General features: G+C 44.0%; 1 protein-coding gene across 1 annotated transcript in view; it reads right to left on the reverse strand.

The window, feature by feature from the left end:
* The window catches only part of LOC139227157 (uncharacterized), a 45,660-nt gene extending 30,846 nt beyond the window's left edge, over window positions 1–14,814 (reverse strand). Inside the window, exons 1-2 of the mRNA XM_070858221.1 lie at window positions 14,751–14,814; window positions 5,702–5,742 (exon numbers count right to left, since the gene is read on the reverse strand). Coding sequence (XP_070714322.1) covers window positions 5,702–5,707 — 6 coding nt within the window. The 5' untranslated portion in view covers window positions 5,708–5,742; window positions 14,751–14,814. The remainder of the gene's footprint in view (window positions 1–5,701; window positions 5,743–14,750) is intronic.
* Between the last annotated feature and the right edge of the window lie 2,485 nt (window positions 14,815–17,299).

The raw sequence follows: 17,299 nt of genomic DNA on the forward strand, positions 1-17,299 counted from the left end.
GGGAGGGGGGAAAAGGGAGGGAGGGAGGGAGGGGGGGGGGAAGGGAGGGGGGGGGAAGGGAGGGAGGGGGGGGGGAAGGGAGGGAGGGGGGGAAGGGAGGGAGGGGGGGGAAGAGATGGAGGGAGGGGGGAAGGGAGGGAGGGGGAAGAGGGGGGGGGAAGGGGGGGAAGAGAGGGGGAGAGAGAGACTGGGGGGAGGGGGAGAGAGAGAGAGAGACTGGGGGGAGGGAGAGAGAGAGAGAGAGAGAGACTGGGGGGAGGGGGGAGGAGAGAGAGAGAGACTGGGGGGAGGGGGAGAGAGAGAGAGAGACTGGGGGGAGGGGGAGAGAGAGAGAGAGAGACTGGGGGGAGGGGGAGAGAGAGAGAGAGAGAGAGAGACTGGGGGGAGGGGGAGAGAGAGAGAGAGAGACTGGGGGGAGGGGGAGAGAGAGAGAGAGAGAGAGAGAGAGAGAGAGAGAGACTGGGGGAGGGGGAGAGAGAGAGAGAGAGAGAGAGACTGGGGGAAGGGGAGAGAGAGAGAGAGAGAGACTGGGGGGAGGGGGAGAGAGGGAGACTGGGGGGAGGGGAGACAGAGACGGGGGAGGGGGAGAGAGAGAGAGACTGGGGGAGGGGGAGAGAGAGAGAGAGACTGGGGGAGGGGGAGAGAGAGAGAGAGACTGGGGGAGGGGGAGAGAGAGAGAGAGACTGGGGGAGGGGGAGAGAGAGAAGAGACTGGGGGGGAGGGGGAGAGAGAGGAGAGACTGGGGGGATGGAGAGAGAGAGAGAGACGGGGGAGGGGGGGAGAGAGAGAGAGAGAGAGAGAGAGAGAGAGAGACGGGGGGGAGAGAGAGAGAAAGAGAGAGAGAGAGTCTGGGGGTGGGGGGAGGGGGAGAGAGAGAGACTGGGGGGAGGGGGAGAGAGAGAGAGACTGGGGGGAGGGGGAGAGAGAGAGAGACTGGGGGGAGGGGGAGAGAGAGAGAGAGACTGGGGGGAGGGGGAGAGAGAGAGAGAGACTGGGGGGAGGGGGAGAGAGAGAGAGAGAGAGAGAGAGAGAGAGAGAGAGAGACTGGGGGGAGGGAAAAGCTCATTATAGACCCAAAACTCCCTATCAAAAACACTTTGTGTGATAATAGTTGAACATCAAACAGAATAAGACCTGAAACTCCCCATCAGAAAAACTTTGTATGATAATGGTTGAACATCGAACAGAAGGAGAACATTTCTTTGTGTGATAATGGACTATTCACTGACCCAGGATGGGGAGGTGATCAAATGGTACATCAAAGGGGGATTGTCTCATTCATAGTCACAGGTAGGACCTTTGTATTATAAAAGGGGTGTGTTTAGGGACGAACCTTAGCAATTTACAAGGTAACTGCAGGCGGCCTTGGTCAACCGCACATATGGAAAAATGCTCCCTTGAGTGACCGCTGGGGTGAGTGTGAGTAGAGTTTGAAAATAAAGAAAGAGAGTTACTGTTTGAATTTAAAGGGAATGATGTAGTGATGTTTGTTATCGGTCATACAATAAACAGTTAAAAGAATACTGAGATATGACCTTTGACCATTTTATTCCACCCAGACAGGTTCAGGTCAGTTTCTGAAATTAGAGGAATGAGAAAGATGCGGGTTCACCTACCGACACGGGGCGAAGTATATGGGGCCCAAATTTCCCCATCAGTTGCACCATTTTTTTTGGTGTAACTTGATTTTTCTGGTGTATCTTTTTAGTTGCAAATATGGCCATTTAATTTGCGCCAGTGTAAGTGAGTTAGTTAGGTTTTTTGTCAGGTCAGTTTTTTGTTCAAGAGGGGGCGCTCCCAACCACTTACACCATTTATGCCAATTTGGCCAGAAAAAAGTTGTACTAAACTAACTTAGGGCAGCGTATGTGTCCACTTTTGTCCGCACAGAAAGACCTTACTTAGTTAAGGAATCGGCGCAAGTAACTACATTTAAAACACCACCAAGCACAAAAAGTAATAAGCAATTAATTAACAAATACAACAGGAGGAACCCTGCCCCTAAAGCACCAAGACCAAAGTAATAAGCAATCAACAAATAAAAAATAAAAATATAGAAGGAACCCTGCACCTAAACAACATTTCAAGCACCACCAAGCACCAAACAAAGCACAAGCAGTAATAACCATTCAATAAAAACTAAAGAACTGAAGTAAATAATTAAATTAACAAATAAAGAGCTGAAGTAAATCCTACCTTCAACTAAACTCAGCACGGCTGTCCGTGCGGGAGTCCCTTCGGCCTGGGATAGGGTAGGGAGAACGTGGCTGCCGCCCCACCCATTTTCAACCCTTTTCGGGCAGGAATTTTGCCCATTCTCCCTTTTTTGTCCACTGACATCTTCAAAGAGCTTCATACACAAATTATTTGAAATACAACCTCACTGCATGCTGCTGGTTATTTAATGATACACAGGATGGGATGTAGGTTACGCACATGGTTGTCACTGTATATGTGCTTCTTTAACATGACAGGACCGCCACCCAACCAAACGAACGCAAAGCAAGCCCAGCATAGCAAGCGACGTCGCTACACGACAAGCTATCCTTGGTCCAAACCATTAGATTGCAGCCAAAGATGACCAACCTCTACCCCCCCCTCTCTCTCGCCCCGATCAAAACTCAGTCGCACCAACCTGTTTCTTGTAGCCCTCAGCGGCAGGCCATTCGGCCTGGGATAGGGACTGGACGCATTCTGCAGGCATCATCAGCACAATCACGGGGCGCAGCTACTGCGCATGCGCGACAGCTCTACTGCGCACGTGCGCAGCTGCCGGCACTGTTTTTGGCGCAGCGCCGAAAAAAGGGATTGGGGAAATTTGGGCCCATACATATTAAATGGATTAGATAAGGAAAATCCTGAATATTACTTTGAAATAAGGTAAGATAATCGGGTAAAAAGGTCTTAAATATAAGTTAATGAAAAATAAGTTTAGATCTGATACCAGGAGGAAATTCTGGTGTCAGCCTTGGCTCAGTGGCTGCACATTTGCCTTTGAGTCAAGCCCCAGCCAGGACATGAGTGCATAATCCAGGGTGACACTTGCTGCATTGTTGGAGGTACCATTCTTTGGATGAGATGATCAGAACAGGTCCTGCCCTCTGAGGTGGACTTAAAAAAAATCACATAGCACTATTTGAAGACGAGCAAGTGAGTTCTGCTGGTGTCCTGGTCTATATTTATCCCTCAACCAACAGCACCAAGAACCAGACTAACTGGTCATTCATTTTGCTGTTCGTGGGATTTTGCTGTGTGTAAATTGGCTGCCAGGTTCGCTACAAAACAAATAACTACACTACAAAAATAATTAATTTACTTTCAAGTGCTTGGAAAGTCCATGCGGCTATCAAAGGTGCTAAATAAATACAAGTTCTTTCTTTCTTCAAACAAAGGATGATAAACCCCTGAAATCAGTTGGTGGGCAGGGTCGCAGAGATGCAGATGTTGGGGACAATTTTGAATCTACACTAACAGTGTTAAAATTCGGTGATCCAAATCCATTGCTTTTCTTATATTCTTGTGTTTTTGTGTTTATATCATCATGGTCATGTGCCTCCCCCACTGGTTCACTAAATCCCCCTGCAGGATTAACAGGACAACTTCACAAACCATCATGGAATGCTTAGAACTGGATTCTGGTCCTTATAGTTGAGCCAGGAGGGTCAATGAGGGCAGTGTGTATGATGTAGTGTATATGGATTTTAGTAAAGCTTTTGATAAGGTCCCACTTGGCAGACTGGTCATGAAAGTAACAGCCCATGGGATCCAGGACAAGTTGGATCCAAAATTGGCTTGGAGGCAGGAAGCAAAGGGTAATGGTTGATGGGTGTTTTTGTGACTGGAAGGCTGTTTCCAGTGGGGTTCCGCAGGGCTCAGTACTGGGTCCTTTGCTTTTTGTGGTATATATCAATGACTTGGACTTAAATGTTGGGGGGATGATTAAGAAGTTTGCAGATGACAACTAAAATAGGCTGTATGGTTGATAATGAAGAAGAAAGCTGCGGACTGCAGGAAGATGTCAACGTACTGATCAGGTGGGCAGAACAGTGGCAAATGGAATTCAATCCAGATAAGTGTGAAGTAATGCATTTGGGAGGTCTAACAAGGCAAGGGAATACACATTAAATGGTACGACACTGAAAAGTGTAGAGGAACAAAGGGAATTTGGAGTGCAGGTCCACAGATCCCTGAAGATAGCAGGCCAGGTAGATAAGATGGTAAAGAAGGCATAAGAACAAAAGAACAAGAAATAGGAACAGGAGTAGGCCATACAGCCCCTCGAGCCTGTTCCGCCATTCAATAAGATCATGGCTGATTTGATCATGGATTCAGCTCCACTTCCCTGCCCACTCCCCATAACCCCTTATTCCCTTATCGTTTAAGAAACTGTCTATTTCTGTCTTAAATTTATTCAATGTCCCAGCTTCCACATCTCTCTGAAGCAGCGAATTTCACAGTTTTACAACCCTCTGAGAGAAGAAATTTCTCCTCATCTCAGTTTTAAATGGGCGGCCCCTTATTCTAAGATCGTGCCCTCTAGTTCTAGTCTCCCCCATCAGTGGAAACATCCTCTCTGCATCCACCTTGTCAAGCCCCTTCATAATCTTATACGTTTCGATAAGATCACCTCTCATTCTTCTGAATTCCAATGAGTAGAGGCCCAACCTACTCAACCTTTCCTCATAAGTCAACCCCCTCATCCCTGGAAATAACCTAATGAACCTTCTCTGAAACGCCTCCAAAGCAAGCATATCCTTTCGTAAGTATGGAAACCAAAACTGCATGCAGTATTCCAGGTGTGGCCTCACCAATACCTTATATAGCTGTAGTAAGACTTCCCTGCTTTTATACTCCATCCTCTTTGCAATAAAGGCCAAGATACCATTGGCTTTCCTGATCACTTGCTGTACCTGCATACTATTCTTTTGTGTTTCATGCACAAGTACCCCCAGGTCCCGCTGTACTGCAGCACTTTGCAATCTTTCACCATTTAAATAATAACTTGTTCTTGGCAAATGGAATATAAGTCGAGGAATGGAATACAAGAGCAAGGAGGTTATGCTTGACCTGTATAAAACACGGGTTAGGCTGCAGCTGGAGTACTATATGCAGTTCTGGTCACCACCTTACAGGAAATATGTGATAGCACTGGAAAGGATACAGAGGATATTTACAAGAATGTTGCCTGGACTGGAGAATTTTAGCTATGAGAAAAGATTGGAGTTGCTGGATCTGTTGTCTTTGGAACAGAGGAGGCTGAGGGGAGACCTGATTGAGTTGTATAAAATGATGAGGGGCCTGGATAGAGTGGATAGGAAGGACCCGTTTCCTTTGGCAGAGAGGTCAACAACCAAGGGACAGAGATTTAAAGTAATTGGGCGATTTAGAGGAGATATGAAGGGAAATTTCTTCACCCAGAGGGTGGTGGGGATCTGGAACTCACTGCCTGAAAGGGTGGTAGAGGCAGAAACCCTCACCACATTTAAAAGATACTTGGTTGTGCACTTAAAGTGCTGTAACCTACAAGGCTACAGACCAAGAGCTGGAAAGTGGAATTAGGCTGGATAGCTCTTGGTCGGCCAGTGCAGACAGGATGGACCGAAATGGCCTCCTGTCATGCTGTAAATTTCTATGATTCTATGATCAACAGAGTGTCAGTGATTCCTACGGAATGGTGTCATAAATAGGAGAAAGAACTTACCTGCATTATTTTGTTAATTTTCGTTATTAATGAAAAAATTTCTGGAAAGAAAAAAAAACAAAATCAGCCAGTGCTTAAAATAATCTACAACGGTTAAAAGAGTGAGAGTATTGTAATGGTCTGAATGAATTGCAGGAATAATGACTGCTAACATTCATCAGAAGCCTTTTAATAACTGTATATGTAGATGACTATCTGGTGTTATAAAAAAAAAAGAGAGAAATAATAAGTCTGCCTGATTGACGAGTCCCAGGTTCAGAACGGTATAATACAGCCACTGTGACAAAAGTGGTGCATTTTGTTCATGGTTTGTTTTCCCTTCCTTTTCTTTACTGAATTACATAAGTTACATCAAATTCTCTTTAAAAAGATCGGTTGATTGACAGCTCCTTGCCCTGGCTGAAACATTTATTTGGCAGCTCTCTGCCAGTTCAGCAATTCTTATTCAACTGTTCCACACCCCATGTAGTGGTGAGCACTGGGAGATGTTAAACCTGAGGGCTTTGACTCCATGTATAAACTTTATATTGCAGACATTGCATCAAGTTCAGTATTATTCAGAGTCAGCAAAGCTTTGCGTCTTATATTATTTTGTTAATCAGGGAGTTAGAATTGAAATGTTATCTGCTGCGTTGATCCATTGCTGCCGTTTAATTCTTACTTCTAAATAAACCTGATTTCAAAGATGCTCGCTGAAACCACATGGTGCGATAGAGTGGAGTTCACTGATCATGACCTAATCCATACGGTTTGATTGAGTGATTCTAATTCTGTTATCTAAAGACTAGAAGGACACAAGCAGACTTGTATGCACTAACGAGGACACTTTGTTCAACCGTGGGTAAGGCTACATTATCTGGTATTATGTGTATAAAATCACACTTTGTTTCATAGGGAATGAGGGCTTGCTTACAGGAGTGAGAGCTTGACAATCACATCCAGTAGAAAATGACATACAAGGTACAGATTGTGAAGCATCATCAAAGATTGAACGGTACTGATACAACCAACACAAAAAATGTCTTCCAATTTGCTCAGGCTAATGTGATTTTAATTTAAGCATGCAGTTCTTTAAGAAACAATACTGAGAGTTGCAAGTCAAGAGAGGCCATCAGAAAGTATTATTATTCCTGGCTTTAACTTTTGGCATCGACTGATTATAGTAAAATTTCTTAGGTAGAACACAGTTTATCCAGAGTTTGCAGTAGACAAACTTTAACCGTCTTCCAAGTTAACACCCTCCAATTATATTGAGTGAATAGTGATTTTTATAGCTGCTTTGTGTTGTTATTTTGACAAACACAGGAGGCCGCCATTTGGCCCATCGTTCCTGTGTCAGTACTTTGAAAGAGCTCTCCAATTGCTCCCATTCCTCTACTCTTTCCCCATAGCCCTCCAATTTTTTTTACCTTCAAACATTTATCCAATTCCCTTCTTAAAGTTATTATTGAATCCGCTTCTACCTCTCTTTCGAACAGTGTATTCCAGACCATCACTACCTGTAATGGAACACCTGATCCCAGTGGCCACGTATTGCTGGGAACGTCTGTTATTGTGAACTTGTGAAGAGTGTGAATCACTAACCGGAGTGGGGCACCTAACCCAGTGGCCATGGGGTTATCTGCCACTGTATAATTAGAGCATGGGTCACTAATTCTTGATCTACATATATATTTATTATATCTTAATAAAGCTATTAAAAGCTATTATAAAGCTATAAAACTACTATTGCAATGTGACTTATGTAGCAATATCATATATTAGTTGATATTTTACATTTGTGTATTATGTAATTCAGAGCATACACTGGGAGCCATCAACATGCAGAACAGTAGCAGCAAGCATAAAACTACACAAAATTAACTACCAAAAGGTACATTTATTAACATTTATAATAATAAAGTGACATGTTACTCGAAAAGTTGTGTAAATAAAATATTAGATAGGAAATGGCTAAATAGAAATTTATTTCATAAATAACAATCTATTTCACGATGTATAATAACATCATATTCAAGAACTTCCAGTGCAATACTCTCTATCTGGTGGCCAGGGAATACAGGTATGACCTAATAGCAAAGTAGAATTAAAACTCTAATATTGAATGGTTTCCGTACCTCGCTATTACAATAACACTTCAGCATTATCCAACTATACCAATGATGTATACCAAAGATGCGGGACTTAATTTATGTGGAGAGATTAGAAAAGCTGGGGTTGTTCTCCTTCGAGCAGAGAAAGCTATGGGGTAGGTTTAAGAGAGGTGTTCAAAACCATAATAGAAACATAGAAAATAGGTGCAGGAGTAGGCCATTCGGCCCTTCGAGCCTGCACCACCATTCAATAAGATCCTGACTGATCATTCACCTCAGTACCCCTTTCCTGCTTTCTCTCCATACCTCTTGATCCCTTTAGCTGTAAGGGCCATAATCGAACTCCCTCTTGAATATATCCAATGAACTGGCATCAACAACTCTCTGCAATAGGGAATTCCACAGGTTAACAACTCTGAGTGAAGAAGTTTATCCTCATCTCAGTCCTAAATGGCTTACCCCTTATCCTTAGACTATGTCCCCTGGTTCTGGACTTCCCCAACATCGGGAACATTCTTCCTGCATCTAATCTGTCCAGTCCCGTCAGAATTTTATACGTTTCTATGCGATTCCCTCTCATCCTTCTAAACTCTAGTGAATACAGGCCCAGTTGATCCAGTCTCTCCTCATATGTCAGTCCTGCCATCCCGGGAATCAGTCTGGTGAACCTTCGCTGCACTCCCTCAATAGCAAGAATGTCCTTCCTCAGATTAGGAGACCAAAACTGAACACAATATTCCAGGTGAGGCCTCACTAATTCCCTGTACAACTGCAGTAAGACCTCCCTGCTCCTATACTCAAATCCCCTAGCTATGAAGGCCAACATACCATTTGCCTTCTTCACCGCCTGCTGTACCTGCATGCCAACTTTCAATGACTGATATACCATGACACCCAGGTCTCTATGTACCTCCCCTTTTCCTAATCTGCTACTATTCAGATAATATTCTGCCTTCGTGTTTTTGCCCCCAAAGTGGATAACCTCACATTTATCCACATTATACTGCATCTGCCACGCGTTTGCCCACTCACCTACCCTGTCCAAGTCACCCTGCAGCCTTTTAGCGTCCTCCTCACAGCTCACACCACCTCTCAGCTTAGTGTCATCTGCAAACTTGGAGATATTACATTCAATTCCCTCATCCAAATCATTAATGTATATTGTAAAGAGCTAGTGTCCCAGCACTGAGCCCTGCGGCACTCCACTAGTCACTGCCTGCCATTCTGAAAAGGACCCGTTTATCCCGACTCTCTGCTTCCTGTCTGCCAACCAGTTCTCTATCCACGTCAGTACATTACCCCCAATACCATGTACTTTGATTTTGCACACCAATCTCTTGTGCGGGACCTTGTCAAAAGCCTTTTGAAAGTCCAAATACACCACATCCACTAGTTCTCCCTTGTCCACTCTACTGGTTACATCCTCAAATAATTCCAGAAGGTTTGTCAAGCAGGATTTCCCTTTCATAAATCCATACTGATTGCTCAGATGAATGTGTTTTGATAGAGTGAATAAGAAGAAACTGTTTCCAGTGGCAGAGGGATCAGTAACCAGAGGACTATTTGAAGTGATTTGCAAAGGAACAAGGCCGAGAACTTTTTTTATGCAGTGAGTTATTATGATCTGGAATGCGCTGTCTGAAAGGGCGGTGGAAGCAGATTCAATGGTAACTTTCAAAAGGGAATTAGATAAATACTTGAAGAGAAAAACATTGAGGGTTACGGGGAAAGGGCAGGAGGAGTGAGACTAATTGGATGGCACAAGTATGATGTGCTGTACCATTCTATGACTCAATTTACAGATCACTGGCTTACTTCACTTACAAGTTATCTGTGTTGAATCCAACAGAAGGACATGTTGTCCTGTACATTTGAAAACAATAACATATCAAATTCTATTGAACTATAAATACAAATGGAATGCGTTACTCTTCTAGCAGCGCAAGTCCAGGGTGCGTGGTGAGGCCTACAAAAGGCCCAGCTTGTACAGCTCCAGCCGGGAGAAAATGCAAAAAAGTAGAAAGGAATCAAAAGGTGACGTAACAGCCAAAGGGGTAAGTGATTGGCTGGTGATTGGTGAGTAGCTTTTCTTTTTCTTTTCTATATCAGTAAGTAAGCCGTTAACATTGTTGTCTTTTTCTTTTTTATATCAGTAAGTAACTTGTTAACATTGTTGTCGCCAAATTAAGTGTATCTAAGGGTTAAGTCATGGCAGGAGAGCTCGGTCACGTGTTGTGCTCCTCCTGTACCATGTGGGAACTCAGGGACACTTCCGGTGTCCCTGACGACTCTGTGTGCAGGAAGTGTATCCGCCTCCAGCTCCTGACGGACCGCGTTGCGGATTTGGAGCTGAGGGTGGATTCACTCTGGAGCATCCACGATGCTGAGAATGACGTGAGTAGCACGTGTAGCGAGTTAGTCTTACCACAGGTGAAGGGTCCACAGTCAGATAGGGAATGGAAGACCAACAGGAAGAGCAGTGCAAGGAAGGTAGTGCAGGGGTCCCCTACGGTCATCCCCCTGCAAAACAGATACACTGCTTTTGAGTATTGTTGAGGGGGATGACTCATCAGGGGAGGGCAGCAGCAGCCAAGTTCATGGCACCATGGTTGGCTCTATTGCACAGGAGGGCAGGAAAAAGAGTGGGAGAGCGATAGTGATAGGGGATTCAATTGTAAGGGGAATAGATAGGCGTTTCTGCGGTCGCAACAGAGACTCCAGGATGGTATGTTACCTCCCTGGTGCAAGGGTCAAGGATGTCTCGGAGCGGGTGCAGGACATTCTGAAAAGGGAGGGAGAACAGCCAGTTGTCGTGGTGCACATTGGTACCAACGACATAGGTAAAAAGAGGGATGAGGTCCTACGAGACGAATTTAAGGAGCTAGGAGCTAAATTAAAAAGTAGTAATCTCGGGATTGCTACCAGTGCCACGTGCTAGTCAGAGTAGGAATCGCAGGATAGCACAGATGAATACGTGGCTTGAGCAGTGGTGTAGCAGGGAGGGATTCAAATTCCTGGGGCATTGGAACCAGTTCTGGGGGAGGTGGGACCAGTACAAACCGGTCGGTCTGCACCTGGGCAGGACCGGAATCAATGTCCTAGCGGGAGTGTTTGCTAGTGCTGTTGGGGAGGAGTTAAACTAATATGGCAGGGGGATGGGAACCAATGCAGGGAGACAGAGGAAAACAAAATGGAGACAGAAGCAAAAGACAGAAAGGAGATGAGTGAAAGTGGAGGGCAGAGAAACCCAAGGCAAAAAATAAAAAAGGACCAATGTACAGCAAAATTCTAAAGGGTCAAAGTGTAATAAAAAGGCAAGCATGAAAGCTCGGTGCCTCAATGCGAGGAATATTCGGAACCCAGGAGAGGGCTCTGAGCTAGTTAGAGTGGGTGAGAGCGCAGATGAACAGGACCCCAAGAAAGAATGCAAAAGGCAGGAGGCAACAGAGCAGAGTAGCACTGGGGTAAGTGTAAACCACAAGGTGATAGGAAGGGACAATATGTATGAATATAAAGGGGCTGCAGGAGGGGTCAAAACTAAAAATCATGGTTTAAAAAATAGTATTAAAACACTCTACCTAAACGCACGCAGCATTCGAAATAAAGTAAATGAGTTGACGACACAAATCATTACAAATGGGTATGATTTGGTGGCCATTACAGAAACGTGGTTGCAGGCTGGCCAAGACTGGGAATTAAACATACAGGGGTATCTGACAATTCGGAAGGATAGACAAGAAGGGAAGGGAGGTGGGGTAGCTCTGTTAATAAAGGATGATATCAGGGCAGTTGTGAGAGTTGATATTGGCTCTAATGAACAAAATATTGAATCATTGTGGATGGTGATTAGAGATAGTAAGGGGAAAAAGTCACTGGTGGGCGTAGTTTATAGGCCCCCAAATAATAACTTCACAGTGGGGCGGACAATAATCAAGGGAATAACAGAGGCATGTGAAAAAGGAACGGCAGTAATCATGGGAGATTTTAACCTACATATCGATTGGTCAAATCAAATCACACAGGGTAGCCTGGAGGAGGAATTCATAGAATGCATACGGGATTGTTTCTTAGAATAGTATGTTACAGAACCTACAAGGGAGCAAGCTATCTTAGATCTGGTCCTGTGTAATGAGACAGGAATAATAAACGATCTCCTAGTAAAAGATCCTCTCGGAATGAGTGATCACAGTATGGTTGAATTTGTAATACAAATTGAGGGTGAGGAAGTAATGTCTCAAACGAGCGTACTACGCTTAAACAAAGGGGACTACAGTGGGATGAGGGCAGAGTTAGCTGAAGTAGACTGGGAACACAGACTAAACGGTGGCACAATTGAGGAACAGTGGAGGACATTTAAGGAGCTCTTTCATAGTGCTCAACAAAAATATATTCCAGAGAAAAAGAAGGGCGGTAAGAGAAGGGATAACCAGCCGTGGATAACCAAGGAAATAAAGGAGAGTATCAAATTAAAAACCTATGTGTATAAGGTGGCCAAGGTTAGTGGGAAACTAGAAGATTGGGAAAATTTTAAACGACAGCAAAGAATGACTGAGAAAGCAATAAAGAAAGGAAAGATAGATTACGAAAGTAAACTTGCGCAAAACATAAAACAGATAGTAAAAGCTTTTACCGACATATAAAACGGAAGAGAGTGACTAAAGTAAATGTTGGTCCCTTAGAAGAAGATGAGAAGGGGGATTTAATAATGGGAAATGTGGAAATGGCTGAGACCTTGAACGGTTATTTTGCTTTGGTCTTCACGGTGGATGACACAAAAACCATGCCAAAAATTGCTGGTCACGGGAATGTGGGAGGGGAGGACCTTGGGACAATCACTATCACTAGGGAGGTAGTGCTGGACAGACTAATGGGACTCAAGGTAGACAAGTCCCCTGGTCCTGATGAAATGCATCCCAGGGTATTAAAAGAGATGGCGGAAGTTATAGCAGATGCATTCGTTATAATCTACCAAAATTCCCTGGACTCTGGGGAGGTACCAGCGGATTGGAAAGCAGCTAATGTAACGCCTCTGTTTAAAAAAGGGGGCAGACAAAAGGCAGGTAACTATAGGCCGGTTAGTTTAACATCTATAGTGGGGAAAATGCTTGAAGCTATCATTAAGGAAGAAATAGCGGGACATCTAGATAGGAATAGTGCAATCAAGCAGACGCAACATGGATTCATGAAGGGGAAATCATGTTTTACTAATTTACTGGAATTCTTTGAGGATATAACGAGCATGGTGGATAGAGGTGTACCGATGGATGTGGTGTATTTAGATTTCCAAAAGGCATTCGATAAGGTGCCACACAAAAGGTTACTGCAGAAGATAAAGGTACGCGGAGTCAGAGGAAATGTATTAGCATGGATCGAGAATTGGCTGGCGAACAGAAAGCAGAGAGTCGGGATAAATGGGTCCTTTTCGGGTTGGAAATCGGTGATTAGTGGTGTGCCACAGGGATCTGTGCTGGGACCACAGCTGTTTACAATATACATAGATGACCTGGAAGAGGGGACAGAGTGTAGTGTAACAAAATTTGCAGATGACACAAAGATTAGTGGGAAAGCGGGTTGTGTAGAGGACACAGAGAGGCTGCAAAGAGATTTAGATAGGTTAAGCGAATGGGCTAAGGTTTGGCAGATGGAATACAATGTCGGAAAATGTGAGGTCATCCACCTTGGAAAAAAAACAGTAAAAGGGAATATTATTTGAATGGGGAGAAATTACAACATGCTGCGGTGCAGAGGGCCCTGGGGGTCCTTGTGCATGAATGATTTTAGAGATGTATCCTTGTCAAGGCTGGGATTAGTTGCAGTGCAAGTGTTGGCTGCAACCACATTAAAAATTGCCTTTAGCAGAGGATGGTTTCGATCCATCGACCTCTGGGTTATGGGCCTAGCACATTTCCGCTGCGCCACTGTGCATGAATCCCAAAAAGTTAGTTTGCAGGTGCAGCAGGTAATCAGGAAGGCGAATGGAATGTTGGCCTTCATTGCGAGAGGGATGGAGTACAAAAGCAGGGAGGTCCTGCTGCAACTGTGCAGGGTATTGGTGAGGCCGCACCTGGAGTACTGCGTGCAGATTTGCCTAACGAAGGATATACTAGCCTTGGAGGGGGTACAGAGACGATTCACTAGGCTGATTCCGGAGATGAAGGGGTTACCTTATGATGATAGATTGACTAGACTAGGTCTTTACTCTTTGGAGTTCAGAAGGATGAGGGGTGATCTTCTAGAAACATTTAAAATAATGAAAGGGATAGACAAGATAGAGGCAGAGAGGTTGTTTCCACTGGTCGGGGAGACTAGAACTAAGGGGCACAGCTTCAAAATACGGGGGAGCCAATTTAAAACCGAGTTGAGAAGGAATTTCTTCTCCCAGAGGGTTGTGAATCTGTGGAATTCTCTGCCCAGGGAAGCAGCTATGGCTAGCTCATTGAATGTATTCAAAATCACAGATAGATAAGATTTTTAACCAATAAGGGAATTAAGGGTTACTGGGAGCGGGCGGGTCAGTGGAGCTGAGTCCACGGCCAGATCAGCCATGATCTTTTTGAATGGCGGAGCAGGCTCGAGGGGCTCGATGGCCAATCCTATTCCTAATTCTTATGTTATTATGTTCTCTTGATAACTGCACCTCTGCATCACAAGCGAGATGTAAATGTCCCACTCCCCAGCACTAATTCTACAGTGCCTTCATCGGCAATAAAATTCAGCACAAAATCTCTTAAAATATAATTGATTGTAACAACATTTTCCTTATTGTTTTTGCAATTTACTTCCTTATGCTTGTAACCATTTACTCCAGTGTTACTAAACATTGCCACATACAAAGGCCCAACATCGCTCCAGTTATTTCAGTGTCGGTCCCTTTTGTTCTGCACCATTCATTAGGCCAGCCTGCAGAGGGGGTTCACTGTCAGACTGCACCGAAGGGGGAACTCGGGATTTCTTACCTGATCCCGTAACAATGTCAGCAGAAGTCAGAGTCCCAGTATCAGCGAATGGAAGCGGCTTGTCATGAGTTTCGACGAGTCAATGCGATGATTTGCTGACGCAAAAACTGAGGAAACGAAACTTATTTTTGACTTCCTTCTTCTTCGACCGCCGTATTTGATTGGTCAAAGCGGATGTCTGCTATTCATGGGATAGGTTAATATTATAACTGGACCGATTAAATGAAATTAAAATGTTAGCAAACGTTTTCCTCGATATTGGAGACCTATTTTGATCATTAGGTGTGGAACACAATCTTCACACACACACAGAATTCTCAGCAGAATGCTGGTGACAGATTGCAACAATCACTGTAACCAACCGATTGGTATTAGCGGTTTTCAGCCAACTCGCTCCAAGTTTAGTCCTGTCTGAGGAACGAGGATTTTCAGTGTGAAGCTCAAGATAAAACCATAGGGAGATGCTCCACTTTTCCCATTGCGTTTAAGGTAGACAATTTGCAGAAAATATTGCTAACCACCAGAATTTGAAAGTTCTGAGACCGGGGTTAGAAATTCACGTCGCTTCTTTTCAACAAATGAACGTTTCAGAAAATTATTTATGATGGCTCAGTTGGTAAATGCACCACATGATGGGACTCTGAAACACACCGACCAGGAGTGCCCCAAGTTCAGCTGTTTGTTTTACAGGGTCTTCCAGTGCCTTCAGAAACTTTGATGTTGCCATTGAGTCAGAAGTTTGGGGGTTCAAGTCCCATTCCAGGGACTTGTACTTGAGCACATAAATCTAGGCTGACAAACTTGAGCACATAAATCTAGGCCGACACTCCAATGCAGTACTGAGGGAGCGCTGCACTGTCGGGGGTGGTCTTTTGGAGGAGACGTTAAACCGAGGCCCCGTCTGCTCTCTCAGGTGGACGTAAAAGATCCCGTGGCACTATTTCGAAGAAGAGCATGGGAGTTATCCCCAGTGTGCTGACCAATATTTATCCCTCAATCAACATAATAAAAACAGATTACCTAGTCATTATCACATTGCTGTTTGTGGGAACTTGCTGTGTGAAAATTGGTTGCCGCATTTCCCACATGACAACAGTGACTACACTCCAAAAGTACTACATTGGCAGTAAAGGGCTTTGAGACATCCGGTGGTCGTGAAAGGCACTATATAAATGTAAATCTTACTTTCTTTCATTGCCTGCACACTGGGAGCCAGCAGCACAAAGTTGGATAAAGAAGCAAATTTAACAGACCAATGTGATTTTTTTCTGGTTCTCACACAAGCTGTATTTATGGTGTCTTTCACCAAAAGTGCCAACTTGTGCTAAATTACAGGTAATTTTGTGTCTGGGCCTGACCTCATTGGAAACTGGGTATAGTCTGCCCAAATTCAAAGAAAGACTTTGGCCCGGATTTTCTGGCAGTAATGATGGTGGAACTATCAGCATTCGCCATCATTACTCCTCTGAGGTGATAGCAAATTCCGGAGTCAGCACATGCACAGCTAAATGCGGAATCGAGAAGTTGCTGAGAGTCATTCCTGGCTCTTCCACAGGGCGGACTGTGGAACTCCACAGAGCCGCAACCAATTCAAATCACAGTTCCTAACAAACTTCCCCTACTACGCTAGAATATCGGCATTAGCTCCCCCTGCCCCCCAAAAAGTTAAGCCTTGTTGAAAGAAGTGAAACTGGGTTATTAACAGCGTATTGACTGAACAACCGCTCTGACACTGAAAAACTCATTTTATATTTGTGGAATAACAAATTTTTCCATTATAAGAATTACATGGCTTTTAATATAATTTTGTTTTTAATTGCTTATATTTCAGCTTTTACCTTAATCCTATGTGTATGTCCCAATCATTATTTCACTCTCCGTAAAATTTATGAAGAGTAAATTATAATCTGTGCATTTTACTTCCTGGTTTGCTGTCTGTGAGAATTCTTCAATGTGATTGGCTGCTTAGCCTCCTTGATGACATCACTGTTGTTGGACGCTAGAGATTCGCTTGATTTGGTGCCAGATTCAAACAAAGGTCAGGAGAGCTGAAATTCACAGAGATCGCTAAATCTTTGTGGGCTGCTTCCTTCAAGGTCAGCAGTGAGCACCGTCGCTTTGCCGCTGACTGCAATCTCCGGGCCTTTATGTCCTGCATTCAAACTCAAATCCTAAAGGTTAAGATATGGTGCTGTAGCTCAGTCTCCACCTGCTCATGGTTTGTAAAGTTGGTTTATAAACTTTGATATTTCTGAATATTGTTCAGGACAATCCAACACGTCTATGAGGTTTGTTTTATCCTTACCATATTTTCATCCGCTTGTACTTAAAGAAGACACAAGGGTGTTTACAGGTGCCATAAATATTTAAGGACTGTTTCTTGTGAATCTTAAGTGGTCTAAGAGCAAGCTTTGTGGAAAATCCTATTTACTTTTAAAACTGCATACTGTCCTGAATGAATTATCGAGCATCAGAAATGTAACAATTGAAGAATTCGAACACAGAATCAATGCATTTGTACTAACCAACATGAAAAGCACAAGATAAAG

The sequence above is a fragment of the Pristiophorus japonicus genome, chromosome 16, assembly GCF_044704955.1.
Source record: "Pristiophorus japonicus isolate sPriJap1 chromosome 16, sPriJap1.hap1, whole genome shotgun sequence".
NCBI classification, from domain to species: domain Eukaryota; kingdom Metazoa; phylum Chordata; class Chondrichthyes; family Pristiophoridae; genus Pristiophorus; species Pristiophorus japonicus.